Source organism: Scyliorhinus canicula, chromosome 2, assembly GCF_902713615.1.
Source record: "Scyliorhinus canicula chromosome 2, sScyCan1.1, whole genome shotgun sequence".
Classification (NCBI taxonomy): Eukaryota; Metazoa; Chordata; class Chondrichthyes; order Carcharhiniformes; family Scyliorhinidae; genus Scyliorhinus; species Scyliorhinus canicula.
Window position 1 is genome coordinate 239,842,771 of NC_052147.1, and position 13,494 is coordinate 239,856,264.

The 13,494-nt window shown below is 43.4% G+C and overlaps 1 protein-coding gene across 10 annotated transcripts in view; it reads left to right on the forward strand.

Annotated features, from left to right (window-relative positions):
* LOC119962054 (solute carrier family 35 member F5-like) overlaps positions 1-13,494 on the forward strand; it is a 200,273-nt gene that overhangs the window by 57,970 nt on the left and 128,809 nt on the right. For all 10 annotated transcript variants that reach the window (XM_038789851.1, XM_038789846.1, XM_038789856.1 and 7 more), the window contains one exon: positions 8,205-8,277. In XM_038789851.1, the coding sequence (XP_038645779.1) occupies positions 8,205-8,277 (73 nt within the window). The remainder of the gene's footprint in view (positions 1-8,204; positions 8,278-13,494) is intronic.

Consider the following 13,494-nt stretch of genomic DNA (forward strand, 5'->3'; position numbering starts at 1 on the left):
TACTAAACAGTTCCCTGGCGAGATCGCGCAGGCGCGGCTGGTGAACCACGGGCCATGAGAGAATCTGGTGAGCGCATATTTAAATAAGCCTAATGGCTAATTTAAATACGCATATCTGGATCTCACCGGGCGTAATCCAGATCGCCCGAGGCATTTCAAGCGTCAGGAATCTTGCGAGAGGCCTCTCGCGAGATTCAACTGCCTCGTCATGTAACCAAGTCAGGTGCAAAGAGGTTAGTAAATCCTGCCCATTGACCTGCATCTGCAAAGGGATAGACCCACGAATAAGTTGTCATAATGTGTTCTCGATGCCTCTAGTATAGTTGGAGTTAGTGGAGATATGGCGTGAAAATCCTATAATTTTTTGGGGCTATATGAGCATTCGCTACATGTGAAGGTGTGCATCGTTTTATATCGTTTCATGGCTTCATCCTCTTCTCCCTCGTTCTCTAGCTTGTCCATTGGTGTACACAAAGGCATCAAGCTTAATTATTAAGCTGAACTACTGTGTTGTTCTCCTGTCTTTTTCTGTATTCGTGTATGAGGAGGTACTTATGCTGTGCTATACGAATCCTGAGGATTTGTTGCGTTTTTTGGAAAAGGGAAACATTCTAATAACCAGCAGAGGGCAGCAGAGCAGAGCTACTGATCAGCTGTTCTGGGGAAATTTGCATACGTGCAGTGCGGTCAGCCTAAGTTGAAGGTGAACCTGCGAAGAAGACCCAAGGAGTTTGAGTAAAGGCAAGCAACCAGCAGAGGGCAGCAGAGCAGAGCTACTGATCAGCTGTTCTGGGGAAATTTGCATACGTGCAGTGCGGTCAGCCTAAGTTGAAGGTGAACCTGCGAAGAAGACCCAAGGAGTTTGAGTAAAGGCAAGCAACCAGCAGAGGGCAGCAGAGCAGAGCTACTGATCAGCTGTTCTGGGGAAATTTGCATACGTGCAGTGCGGTCAGCCTAAGTTGAAGATGAACCTGTGAAGAAGACCCAAGGAGTTTGAGTAAAGGCAAGCAACCAGCAGAGGGCAGCAGAGCAGAGCTACTGATCAGCTGTTCTGGGGAAATTTGCATACGTGCAGTGCGGTCAGCCTAAGTTGAAGGTGAACCTGCGAAGAAGACCCAAGGAGTTTGAGTAAAGGCAAGCAACCAGCAGAGGGCAGCAGAGCAGAGCTACTGATCAGCTGTTCTGGGGAAATTTGCATACGTGCAGTGCGGTCAGCCTAAGTTGAAGGTGAACCTGCGAAGAAGACCCAAGGAGTTTGAGTAAAGGCAAGCAACCAGCAGAGGGCAGCAGAGCAGAGCTACTGATCAGCTGTTCTGGGGAAATTTGCATACGTGCAGTGCGGTCAGCCTAAGTTGAAGGTGGTTTGTGGAGGGGCTGTTGGCAAGTGACAGTTAAACCCAAAACACTTTGTGAGTGTTTCCCACCCTACCTCCTCCTCTAACCAACCCCCCCACCCCACGGTGGTTGGGAAGCGGGAGCAGGGGCCTGTCGTGAAGGTGAGTGAGTGCCTTTAAATTTGCTTACCTTTCAGCGGGATCAGGGTTTGAGGTAATATCAGGTAAGCTTTTCCTTTCTTTTTCTTTTTCTTGTTTTTTTTTTAATCTAGAGGGGATGTCAGGGAAGGCAGTACAATGCTCCTCCTGCAGAATGTTTGAGGTGAGGGACGCCGTCAGTGTCCCTGCTGATTTCATCTGTGGGAAGTGCACCCAACTCCAGCTCCTCAAAAACCGTGTTAGGGACCTGGAGCTTGAGCTGGATGAACTTCGGATCATTCGGGAGGCAGAGGGGGTCATAGATAGGAGCTTCAGGGAAGTAGTTACACCAAAGACTGGAGATAGATGGGTAACTGTAAGAGGGACTGGGAAGAAGCAGTCAGTGCAGGGACCCCCTGCGGTCGTTCCCCTGAGTAACAAGTATACCGTTTTGGATACTTGTGGGGGGGACGACTTACCAGGGGTAAGCCATGGGGTACGGGCCTCTGGCACGGAGTCTGTCCCTGTTGCTCAGAAGGGAAGGGGGGAAAGGAGTAGAACATTAGTAATTGGGGACTCAATAGTCAGGGGCACAGATAGGAGATTTTGTGGGAGCGAGAGAGACTCACGTTTGGTATGTTGCCTCCCAGGTGCAAGGGTACGTGATGTCTCGGATCGTGTTTTCCGGGTCCTTAAGGGGGAGGGGGAGCAGCCCCAAGTCGTAGTCCACATTGGCACTAACGACATAGGTAGGAAAGGGGACAAGGATGTCAGGCAGGCCTTTAGGGAGCTAGGATGGAAGCTCAGAGCGAGAACAAACAGAGTTGTTATCTCTGGGTTGTTGCCCGTGCCACGTAATAGTGAGATGAGGAATAGGGAGAGAGAGCAATTAAACACGTGGCTACAGGGATGGTGCAGGCGGGAGGGATTCAGATTTCTGGATAACTGGGGCTCTTTCTGGGGAAGGTGGGACCTCTATAGACAGGATGGTCTACATCTGAACCTGAGGGGCACCAATATCCTGGGGGGGAGATTTGTTAGTACTCTTTGGGGGGGTTTAAACTAATTCAGCAGGGGCATGGGAACCTGGATTGTAGTTTTGGGGTGCGAGAGATTGAGAGTAGAGAGGTCAGGAGCACAGTTTTGACTTCGCAGGAGGGCGGCAGTGTTCAGGTCTGTGGTTTGAAGTGTGTCTATTTCAATGCCAGGAGTATACGAAATAAGGTAGGGGAACTGGCAGCATGGGTTGGTACCTGGGACTTCGATGTTGTGGCCATTTCAGAGACATGGATAGAGCAGGGACAGGAATGGTTGTTGCAGGTTCCGGGGTTTAGGTGCTTTAGTAAGGTCAGAGAAGGGGGCAAAAGAGGGGGAGGTGTGGCGCTGCTAGTCAAGGACAGTATTACGGTGGTAGAAAGGATGCAAGATGGGGACTCTTCTTCCGAGGTAGTATGGGCTGAGGTTAGAAACAGGAAAGGAGAGGTCACCCTGTTGGGAGTTTTCTATAGGCCACCTAATAGTTCTAGAGATGTAGAGGAAAGGATGGCGAAGATGATTCTGGAAAAGAGCGAAAGTAACAGGGTAGTTGTTATGGGAGACTTTAACTTTCCTAATATTGACTGGAAAAGATATAGTTCGAGTACATTGGATGGGTCGTTCTTTGTACAATGTGTGCAGGAGGGTTTTCTGACACAATATGTTGACAGGCCAACAAGAGGTGATGTGGAGATGCCGGCGTTGGACTGGGGTGAGCACAGTAAGAAGTCTTACAACACCAGGTTAAAGTCCAACAGGTTTGTTTCAAACACGAGCTTTCGGAGCACGGCTCCTTCTTCAGGTGAATCCCATTCACCTGAAGAAGGAGCCGTGCTCCGAAAGCTCGTGTTTGAAACAAACCTGTTGGACTTTAACCTGGTGTTGTAAGACTTCTTACTGAACAAGAGGTGAGGCCACTTTGGATTTGGTTTTGGGTAATGAACCAGGCCAGGTGTTAGATCTGGAGGTAGGTGAACACTTTGGAGACAGTGACCACAATTCGGTGACCTTTACGTTAGTGATGGAAAGGGATAAGTATACCCCGCAGAGCAAGAGTTATAGCTGGGGGAAGGGCAATTATGATGCCATTAGACATGACTTAGGATGTGTTGGTTGGAGAAGTAGGCTGCAAGGGTTGGGCACACTGGATATGTGGAGCTTGTTCAAGGAACAGCTATTGCATGTTCTTGATAAGTACGTACCAGTCAGGCAGGGAGGAAGGGGTCGAGCGAGGGAACCGTGGTTTACCAAAGAAGTGGAATCTCTTGTTAAGAGGAAGAAGGAGGCCTATGTGAAGATGAGGCGTGAAGTTTCAGTTGGGGCGCTTGATAGTTACAAGGAAGCGAGGAAGGATCTAAAGAGAGAGCTGAGACGAGCAAGGAGGGGACATGAGAAGTCTTTGGCAGGTAGGATCAAGGAAAACCCAAAAGCTTTCTATAGGTATGTCAGGAATAAAAGAATGACTAGGGTAAGAGTAGGGCCAGTCAAGGACAGTGGTGGGAAGTTGTGTGTGGAGGCGGAGGAGATAAGCGAGATACTAAATGAATACTTTTCGTCAGTATTCACTCAAGAAAAAGATAATATTGTGGAGGAGAATGCTGAGACCCAGGCTATTAGAATAGATGGCATTGAGGTGCGTAGGGAAGAAGTGTTGGCAATTCTGGACAAGGTAAAAATAGATAAGTCCCCGGGGCCGGATGGGATTTATCCTAGGATTCTCTGGGAAGCCAGGGAAGAGATTGCTGAGCCTTTGGCTTTGATTTTTAGGTCATCATTGGCTACAGGAATAGTGCCAGAGGACTGGAGGATAGCAAATGTGGTCCCTTTGTTCAAGAAGGGGAGTAGAGATAACCCCGGTAACTATAGGCCGGTGAGCCTAACGTCTGTGGTGGGTAAAGTCTTGGAGAGGATTATAAAAGATACGATTTATAATCATCTAGATAGGAATAATATGATTAGGGATAGTCAGCATGATTTTATGAAGGGTAGGTCATGCCTCACAAACCTTATCGAGTTCTTTGAGAAGGTGACTGAACAGGTAGACGAGGGTAGAGCAGTTGATGTGGTGTATATGGATTTCAGTAAAGCGTTTGATAAGGTTCCCCACGGTCGGCTATTGCAGAAAATACGGAGGCTGGGGATTGAGGGTGATTTAGAGATGTTGATCAGAAATTGGCTAGTTGAAAGAAGACAGAGAGTGGTAGTTGATGGGAAATGTTCAGAATGGAGTGCAGTTACGAAGTGGCGTACCACAAGGATCTGTTCTGGGGCCGTTGCTGTTTGTCATTTTTATAAATGACCTAGAGGAGGGCGCAGAAGGATGGGTGAGTAAATTTGCAGACGACACTAAAGTCGGTGGAGTTGTAGACAGTGCGGAAGGATGTTGCAGGTTACAGAGGGACATAGATAAGCTGCAGAGCTGGGCTGAGAGGTGGCAAATGGAGTTTAATGTGGAGAAGTGTGAGGTGATTCACTTTGGAAAGAATAACAGGAATGCGGAATATTTGGCTAATGGTAAAATTCTTGGTAGTGTGGATGAGCAGAGGGATCTCGGTGTCCATGTACATAGATCCCTGAAAGTTGCCACCCAGGTTGATAGGGTTGTGAAGAAGGCCTATGGTGTGTTGGCCTTTATTGGTAGAGGGATTGAGTTCCGGAGCCATGAGGTCATGATGCAGCTGTACCAAACTCTGGTACGGCCGCATTTGGAGTATTGCGTACAGTTCTGGTCGCCTCATTATAGGAAGGACGTGGAAGCTTTGGAACGGGTGCAGAGGAGATTTACCAGGATGTTGCCTGGTATGGAGGGAAAATCTTATGAGGAAAGGCTGATGGACTTGAGGTTGTTTTCGTTAGAGAGAAGAAGGTTAAGAGGTGACTTAATAGAGGCATACAAAATGATCAGAGGGTTAGATAGGGTGGACAGCGAGAGCCTTCTCCCGCGGATGGAGGTGGCTAGCACGAGGGGACATAGCCTTAAATTGAGGGGTAATAGATATAGGACAGAGGTCAGAGGTGGGTTTTTTACGCAAAGAGTGGTGAGGCCGTGGAATGCCCTACCTGCAACAGTAGTGAACTCGCCAACATTGAGGGCATTTAAAAATTTATTGGACAAGCATATGGATGATAAGGGCATAGTGTAGGTTAGATGGCCTTTAGTTTTTTTTTTCCATGTCGGTGCAACATCGAGGCCGAAGGGCCTGTACTGCGCTGTATCGTTCTATGTTCTATGTTCTAATAAAAATATGTATTTTTAAAAAATGTATGGAGGATGCAGCAGGACTGATCCTCCTTGGTCTGCTCTGCCCCTTCCACCAACCATGTGCACCTCTCGATCTACCCAATAAGGGGCTGGTTTAGCTCACTGAGCTAAATCGCTGGCTTTGAAAGCAGACCAAGCAGGCCAGCAGCACGGTTCGATTCCCGTACCAGCCTCCCCGGACAGGTGCCGGAATGTGGCGACTAGGGGCTTTTCACAGTAACTTCATTGAAGCCTACTCGTGACAATAAGCCATTTTCATTTTTATTTCAATAACTTATTGCCAATGATGATTTACGTCGATCCCTGGCAGCGGCACCCAGCCACTCCGTTTTCATATAATTTTGACTGACGCCAAGTGGAAGATGATTCCTGGATAGTAATAGTGGTTAAAATGGCTTTTTCTCTCTAACAGCCACAAAGATTTATTGGGTTTTTTTTTACAGCTCCAGAAATCTGCCCCAAACGAAAATAGAGGCTCTGATTTCATTTGAGATTCAATATTAAAAATACATTCATGAAGGTAGTATGGGTGGTGCAGTAGTGCATTGGAATTCCAGCATGTGACATCAGTGGGATGGAACATATGTTTGAGGTCAAGATATCCCTACTGGGTTCTGCAGAAGAGTCATATTGGACATGAAATGTGAACTCTGTTTCTCTCTCCCGAGATGACGCCAGAACTACTGAGTTTTTCCAATACTTTGTTTTGCTTTCAGATCTCCAGCATCTGCAGTATTTTGTACAGTTACTAGGGAAAAGGTACTGGGAAAACTATTAGAACTAAAGACCGGCAAATCCCCTGGACTTCATGGCCTTCATTCTATGATCGTAAAAGAAGTGGCTGCAGAGATCGTAGAGGCATTGGTTTTGATCTTCCAAAATCTCCTAGATTCTGGAAAGATCCCAGCACGTCAGAAAATTGCAATGTGACTCCTCTAGTCAAAACAGAAGGGAAACAAAAAGCAGGAAGCAATAGACTTGACATTTTCATGAGTTAATAAGCACAATTCAAAAATTGTAATACAATCAGGCAATGTTAACTTGGTTTTGTAAAAGGGAAATCATGTTTGACTAATTTATTAGAGTTCTTTGAGGAAGTGACAAAAAAATGGATAAATGTGAACTTCTAGATATGGTGTACTTGGATTTCCAAAAGGAATGCAGTAAGGTGCCATGTCAAAGGGTATTTCACAAAATAAGAGCTCATGGTGGAGACAGTAACATACTAGTATAGATAGACGATTGTATAGTTAACAGGAAGCAGAGAGGCGGGATAAATGGTCATTATAAGGTTGGCAAACTGTAACTAGTGGAGTGCCTGCATAGGGATCAGGGCTGGGCCCTCTATATAAATGACCTGGATGAAGGGGCCAGATGTATGCTAGCTATATTTGCTAATTACACAAAGATAGGTAGGAAAGTAAGTTGTCAAGAGGACAGTCTACAAAAAGGAATTTAGGTGCTTAAGTGTGTGGGCACAATTTTGGCAGATGGCGTATAATGTGTGAAATATTTAACTTTTCCACTTTGGCAGAAAGAATAGAGGAGCAGAATGTTATCTAAATGGAGAGAGACTGCAGAACTCTACAGTACAAGAGGGATCTGGGTGTCCTGATACATGAATCACAAATAGTTAGTTTGTTGGTACAGCAAGTGATTAGGAAGACAAATGGAATATTAACATTAATTGCAAGGGAAATCAAATAAAGAAGTTGAAGTGTTGCTACAGTTGTGCAGGGCCATAATAAGACTGCATCTGGAGTACTATGTACACCTTTGATCTCCTCACTTAAGAAAACATATAATTAAATGAGGAACTGGCCAGAGAAGGATCACTCGACTAACTCCTGGGATGAAGGGATAGTTTATGAGTAAAGGTTGACCAGGTTGTGCCTGTACCCATTGGAGTTCAGAACAATGAGCGATTATCTTATAGCAGAGAGGATGTTTCCCCTTGTGGGTGTGTCTAGAACTAGGGAAAATTTAAACAATTAGGGATCTCCCATTTAAGAGTGAGATGAGGAGAATATTTTTCTGTGAGATAATTAATCCGTAGAATTATGATCCCAGAGAGCAGTGGAAGCTGTGTCTTTGAATGTAATCAAGGCTGAGTTAGGTAGATTTTTGAATGACAAGGGAGTTGAAGGTTCATGTGGGGGGGGGGGGGCGGTGGCAGGTAGGAGAGTGTCATTGAGGCCACAATCCAATCAGTCATGATCTTATTGAATGGTAGAAAAGGCTCAAGGGACCATATGGCCTCATCCTCATTCCTGTGTTCTGATTATTTCCAAAGTTTATTTTCTTTTATTTCAGATTTCACGAACCTAGAGCATTTTACGAATCAAACATCTGCAGATCGTTTGGAGAAATATCAGTGTTGAAATATAATATGCTTATCTTGTCACCAGAATTGTTATTTCTAATTTGTTTTGCAGAGCGAACCACTTTACATCCCAGTGAAATTTCATGATTCAGCCAGTGAAAAAGCCAATAATGACAATACCACAGGTAGGTTTCAGCTTGAGATGCCTTCAGACATTTTACTACCTTAAAGATGTATAAATACAAGTTACTGTTGGAAATTTAACAACATAACAACTTACCTTTATAGAGTTCTTCTCTCTGCCTTTCCTTCATGACCTCTTCCTACCTCCCTGTATAAATCCTTCAATGCTCCAAAATAAAGTTTCTCACCTCTGCCTCCTGTCCATTGTTTGTATTGACTGATTCAGCCTTTATGTCCCTGTCCTCTGGAATTCTCACAAGAGTCCATAATATTGCCAAATTCCACTCCTCAAAACCCTCTCTTTCAGTCATATTTTCTGTACCCAACCCCAGTCAGTTTTACCTTTTTGCCCCTTTTTTCCATGTTAGATGACCACAATGTTCTGTTGTGTATCTTTCCATTATAATGGGGTACTCATTGTTGTACATATGAGAAGCACACAATGCTGTATTTCCTCCCTTTTTCTCAGATTAAATTTAAAATAACTGAAAACCTATTTTCTACTGTTCTCTCCAGTGTTATCAGTAGAGTTATTTAGCAGCAGAGTTGTTTAATTGGATTATGTCAGAGTTTAAAGCAGGTTAGAAATTTCTGCAGCTTCTGCAGCCCAATGCCTCATGACTTCAATTTGTAACTAAACACCTCAAAGTCACAAATGGTGATATTTTTGATGGGCAAGAATCTTTCTTCTAAGAGTCTAAAGTAGCTCTCTGTCATTATCCAACCTTTGCCAAATTTAGGAGTGAAAACTGGTATCTTCCACTAGACCTTTTCATAATTTAATCTCTGTGCGAATCACTGGCATCTGAAATTGAAGGCATGGATTGATTCTCGAGTCAGCGACTACAGAATAGATTGTCATATGTCATCAATATTAGGTGGTACAGATCGAGTAGGTGCTATTGATGTGTCATAGCGACAACAAAAGTCTGCTTTTTTTCCATGTTTCCTGTACCGGATTATAAATATCTTTTCACACTTGTAACTATTTCAACAGCTCAAAGTATGTCTCCTTCAGACTGTCAGGCATCCTGGTTATGACACATTTCAGTTCACAAATATTATTTATTGCCAGCATGTTGGGAATATTGTGTTTTAACTTTCAAAACAGACCTCATGTACAATTTGAACAGACATCTTCTGGGGGTCACGGGGGAAAATAAATGCATAACATACCCACACCTCTACATGGTGAGTTGACTTACTCATGAATGATCTTCAGATGTTTGGGCATTAAGAATGATCCTTAAAGCATGCTTTGCAAAGACTCAACAGCTAGATCAGAGTTTCGTTTGAAGAGATGGTTTTGCGAAAAAGATATTGAGAAAGCTACCATCAGCTTTGAGCAGTTGAGATGATAGGATATTGATTTAACTGTCTGCATCATTGCTATGAACGTAAAAAAATGTCACAAGCTATTTTTATTGCTGATAGCATAATCTATTGCATAGCGTATGGACCTTGGTCGTTTACGTTTTGGGTCCAAGAGCCTACCTCAAACATAATTTTTGTTTTTTAATATTGATTTAGGGGCTATATTAACTCTAACACGTTTCCATGCTTGATTACTTCATGGAACTAAGATACAATGATGCAGTTATCAACAAGCAATGTTGGCATTGCACCATCTTAATATCTGGATAACAACAATGCTATCAAAGAAATAAGCTGCAATAAAAGGAGAGCACTTTGTTTTCCTTATGGATCCTCTTGGCATGCAAGCAAGTTCAAACAGTCTGCAAGTCTACTTTAAATGCCCTTGAAACAACTAGACCATAGAAGAACACTGTCTATAATAACACCACATTTTCTGACACTGAAGATTTTCAAAAAGCTGTGCAATGTGTGTGTTTGTTCAATTTCAGGAAAGGATTAAAGATGCTGGTAGTATTTAAGATAACTTTGGGACTCAATTGCTTGACAGTGAGTCAGTATGAACTTGATGGGCTGACTGGCCACTTCCTGTGCTGTTGTTACTCTGACTTTCATGTTTTCATTGCAATTTCCTTTCCCAAGAACACAGAGAATCTCAATTTAAATTGCCCCCTTCTGTGGTGCAATAACACCGACATAAAATAAATGTATCTTCAAATTGTTAAATCAGGTGGTGATTGATGTTTTGTACATTCTCATCAAAGTTTCTGCTTTATTCCAAGCGCTAGCTCATTATAATAAACATTCTATCATCATCAACTATGCCACCTATTTTGTTCAAATTTTTCAAAGCTTTCTTCTGATGTAACCCCTAATCACTTTTGGCATTGAGAAGTCAACGTTTTTTTTCCATATTTGTTCTGTCAGTTCAAAGTCTGTTCCAAATGCAAAATGAATCGCCATCTAACTGAATCAATGTTGTTGCTTGGAATTAGATCATTTCCAAATGTAAACAGTTGCTTAATTTCAGCTCACTTGTCAGGGAGCTAACACATGTCACAAGATCAGCAGTAAGGCAGTAGATAATCGTTACTTTGCCAAAGAGAAAAAAAGAGAATAGGTCTTACTGTCGTGTCAAAATGAAGGATCAACAGACCACTTTTCTATCAGCTTTGAACATCAATGGAATGTAGGAATTAGGAGCAGAAGTAGGCAATTCAGCCCATCAGGCCTGCTCCAATCTGACTTCAATCAGATCCTGGTTAGAATGTTTAGTTTTCTAATGTCTTATATGAAAATGAAAATCGCTTATTGTCATGAGTAGGCTTCAATGAAGTTACTGTGAAAAGCCCCTAGTCGCCACATTCCGGCGCCTGTCCGGGGAGGCTGGTACGGGAATCGAACCGTGCTGCTGGCCTGCTTGGTCTGCTTTAAAAGCCAGCAATTAGCCCTGTGAGCTAAACCTATATTTACCTCCACCAGCCTGAGCTTAAAGTGTTTTGCATAATTACCACATCAAGAAAGCAGAGTACTGGCCTGGATGAGAATATGGGGCTGGCGGGTGGAACAGGGACAATGGCCCAAAGGCTGGGAGGCCACTGCAGTGAAAAATGGTTGGTGGTGGCATGAATAAGCAAGAGAGCTGCTCGGGTATTAAGCAACCGGCTGGGAAAAGCAGGATGTCTTTTGAAACCCCAATAACAGTGAGAAGAATGTTTGGTTTGCTTTTGAACATAAAAACGAAATGCTAAATGCAGAAATGGGATTTTAAAAAAACGTAATAGTCTTCCACTGTGCCATCTAAACTCAAGATAGTCCTTGGACGTCTCGAGTATAATAGGCAACATTGTCACTTGTCTTTCAGATCAAGTAAGAACATAATCCATAGAACATAGAACGATACAGCGCAGTACAGGCCCTTCGGCCCACGATGTTGCACCGACATGGGAAGTCAAAAACTAAAGGCCATCTAACCTACACTATGCCATTATCATCCATATGCTTATCTAATAAACTTTTAAATGCCCTCAATGTTGGCGAGTTCACTACTGTTGCAGGTAGGGCATTCCACGGCCTCACCACTCTTTGCGTAAAAACCCTACCTCTGACCTCTGTCCTATATCTATTACCCCTCAATTTAAGGCTATGTCCCCTCGTGCTAGCCACCTCCATCCGCGGGAGAAGGCTCTCACTGTCCACCCTATCTAACCCTCTGATCATTTTGTATGCCTCTATTAAGTCACCTCTTAACCTTCTTCTCTATAACGAAAACAACCTCAAGTCCATCAGCCTTTCCTCATAAGATTTTCCCTCCATACCAGGCAACATCCTGGTAAATCTCCTCTGCACCCGTTCCAAAGCTTCCACGTCCTTCCTATAATGAGGCGACCAGAACTGTATGCAATACTCCAAATGCGGCCGTACCAGAGTTTTGTACAGCTGCAACATGACCTCATGGCTCCGGAACTCAATCCCTCTACCAATAAAGGCCAACACACCATAGGCCTTCTTCACAACCCTATCAACCTGGGTGGCAACTTTCAGGGATCTATGTACATGGACACCGAGATCCCTCTGCTCATCCACACTGCTAAGAATTTTACCATTAGCCAAATATTCCGCATTCCTGTTATTCTTTCCAAAGTGAATCACCTCACACTTCTCTACATTAAACTCCATTTGCCACCTCTCAGCCCAGCTCTGCAGCTTATCTATGTCCCTCTGTAACCTGCAACATCCTTCCACACTGTCTACAACTCCACCGACTTTAGTGTTGTCTGCAAATTTACTCACCCAACCTTCTGTGCCCTCCTCTAGGTCATTTATAAAAATGACAAACAGCAGCGGCCCCAGAACAGATCCTTGTGGTACGCCACTCGTAACTGAACTCAATTCTGAACATTTCCCATCAACCACCACCCAATAGAACAAATATCTTATTAACAAATTTCCAGCCCATGAAGGGGCAAGCCCCTTTTTATACTCTTTAATAAACAAAAGTTAAACTAACGAGAGGGGTTGACGGGGTATTGTAATTAAAACAAAATGTCAGACCATACTTTACTAATTAAACCAAAATATCATTTCAGGGGTAATGATGCAAACTCCCTTTTATAGGTGCTCCAAGACAATTACCGTATATACTCGCATATCATGCGACTTTTGAAGACCTAAATTGTAACCTAAATTTGGGGGGGGGGGTCGCATGATACGCGAGATACAAAATTCGCGGGTGTTTTACTTGCTGTTTTTTCCGATGAGGAAGGAAATCTATAGAACATGTGGGAACCTGCACCTTTTATTGTTAATGACACTCTACCTGCTGGTCAAACAAATACAGCTTAGTAAACAGAATAAGGATTGCACTACTGATAAATCAAGACATTCATTTAATCCTTCCAGTTTGGTAATGTATATGTAAGTCTGCTTACTTGATTCATAAAGCAAATAACACAACCCATAGTTAAGCAGATGCAGTAAAAGGCAATCATGATCTAAGGGGGCATTGTTCAGGTGCTGACTACTATTATTAAAGTTATCCAAATAAAATGTCTGATTATTGCTAGTTAGCGACTAACTCTAACAGTAAGAACAGACCCTTCAACCCTGGAGAAAAGATGATACTTTCACAGTTTTTGAAATCTGTGCGTTTCCATAATAAATACATTTTAAAAAATGTACTACTGACCATCATAGGGTGTATATAATTCTTTGTTGCATTATTCAATACATGGCTGTCTTTTTCCGATACAGAATTCGCGGGTGTTTTACTTGCTGTTTTTTCTGATGGGAAGGTGTTCAGCCACTTGACGTTTCCATTCATAAAAACGAATGGAAACGTCAAG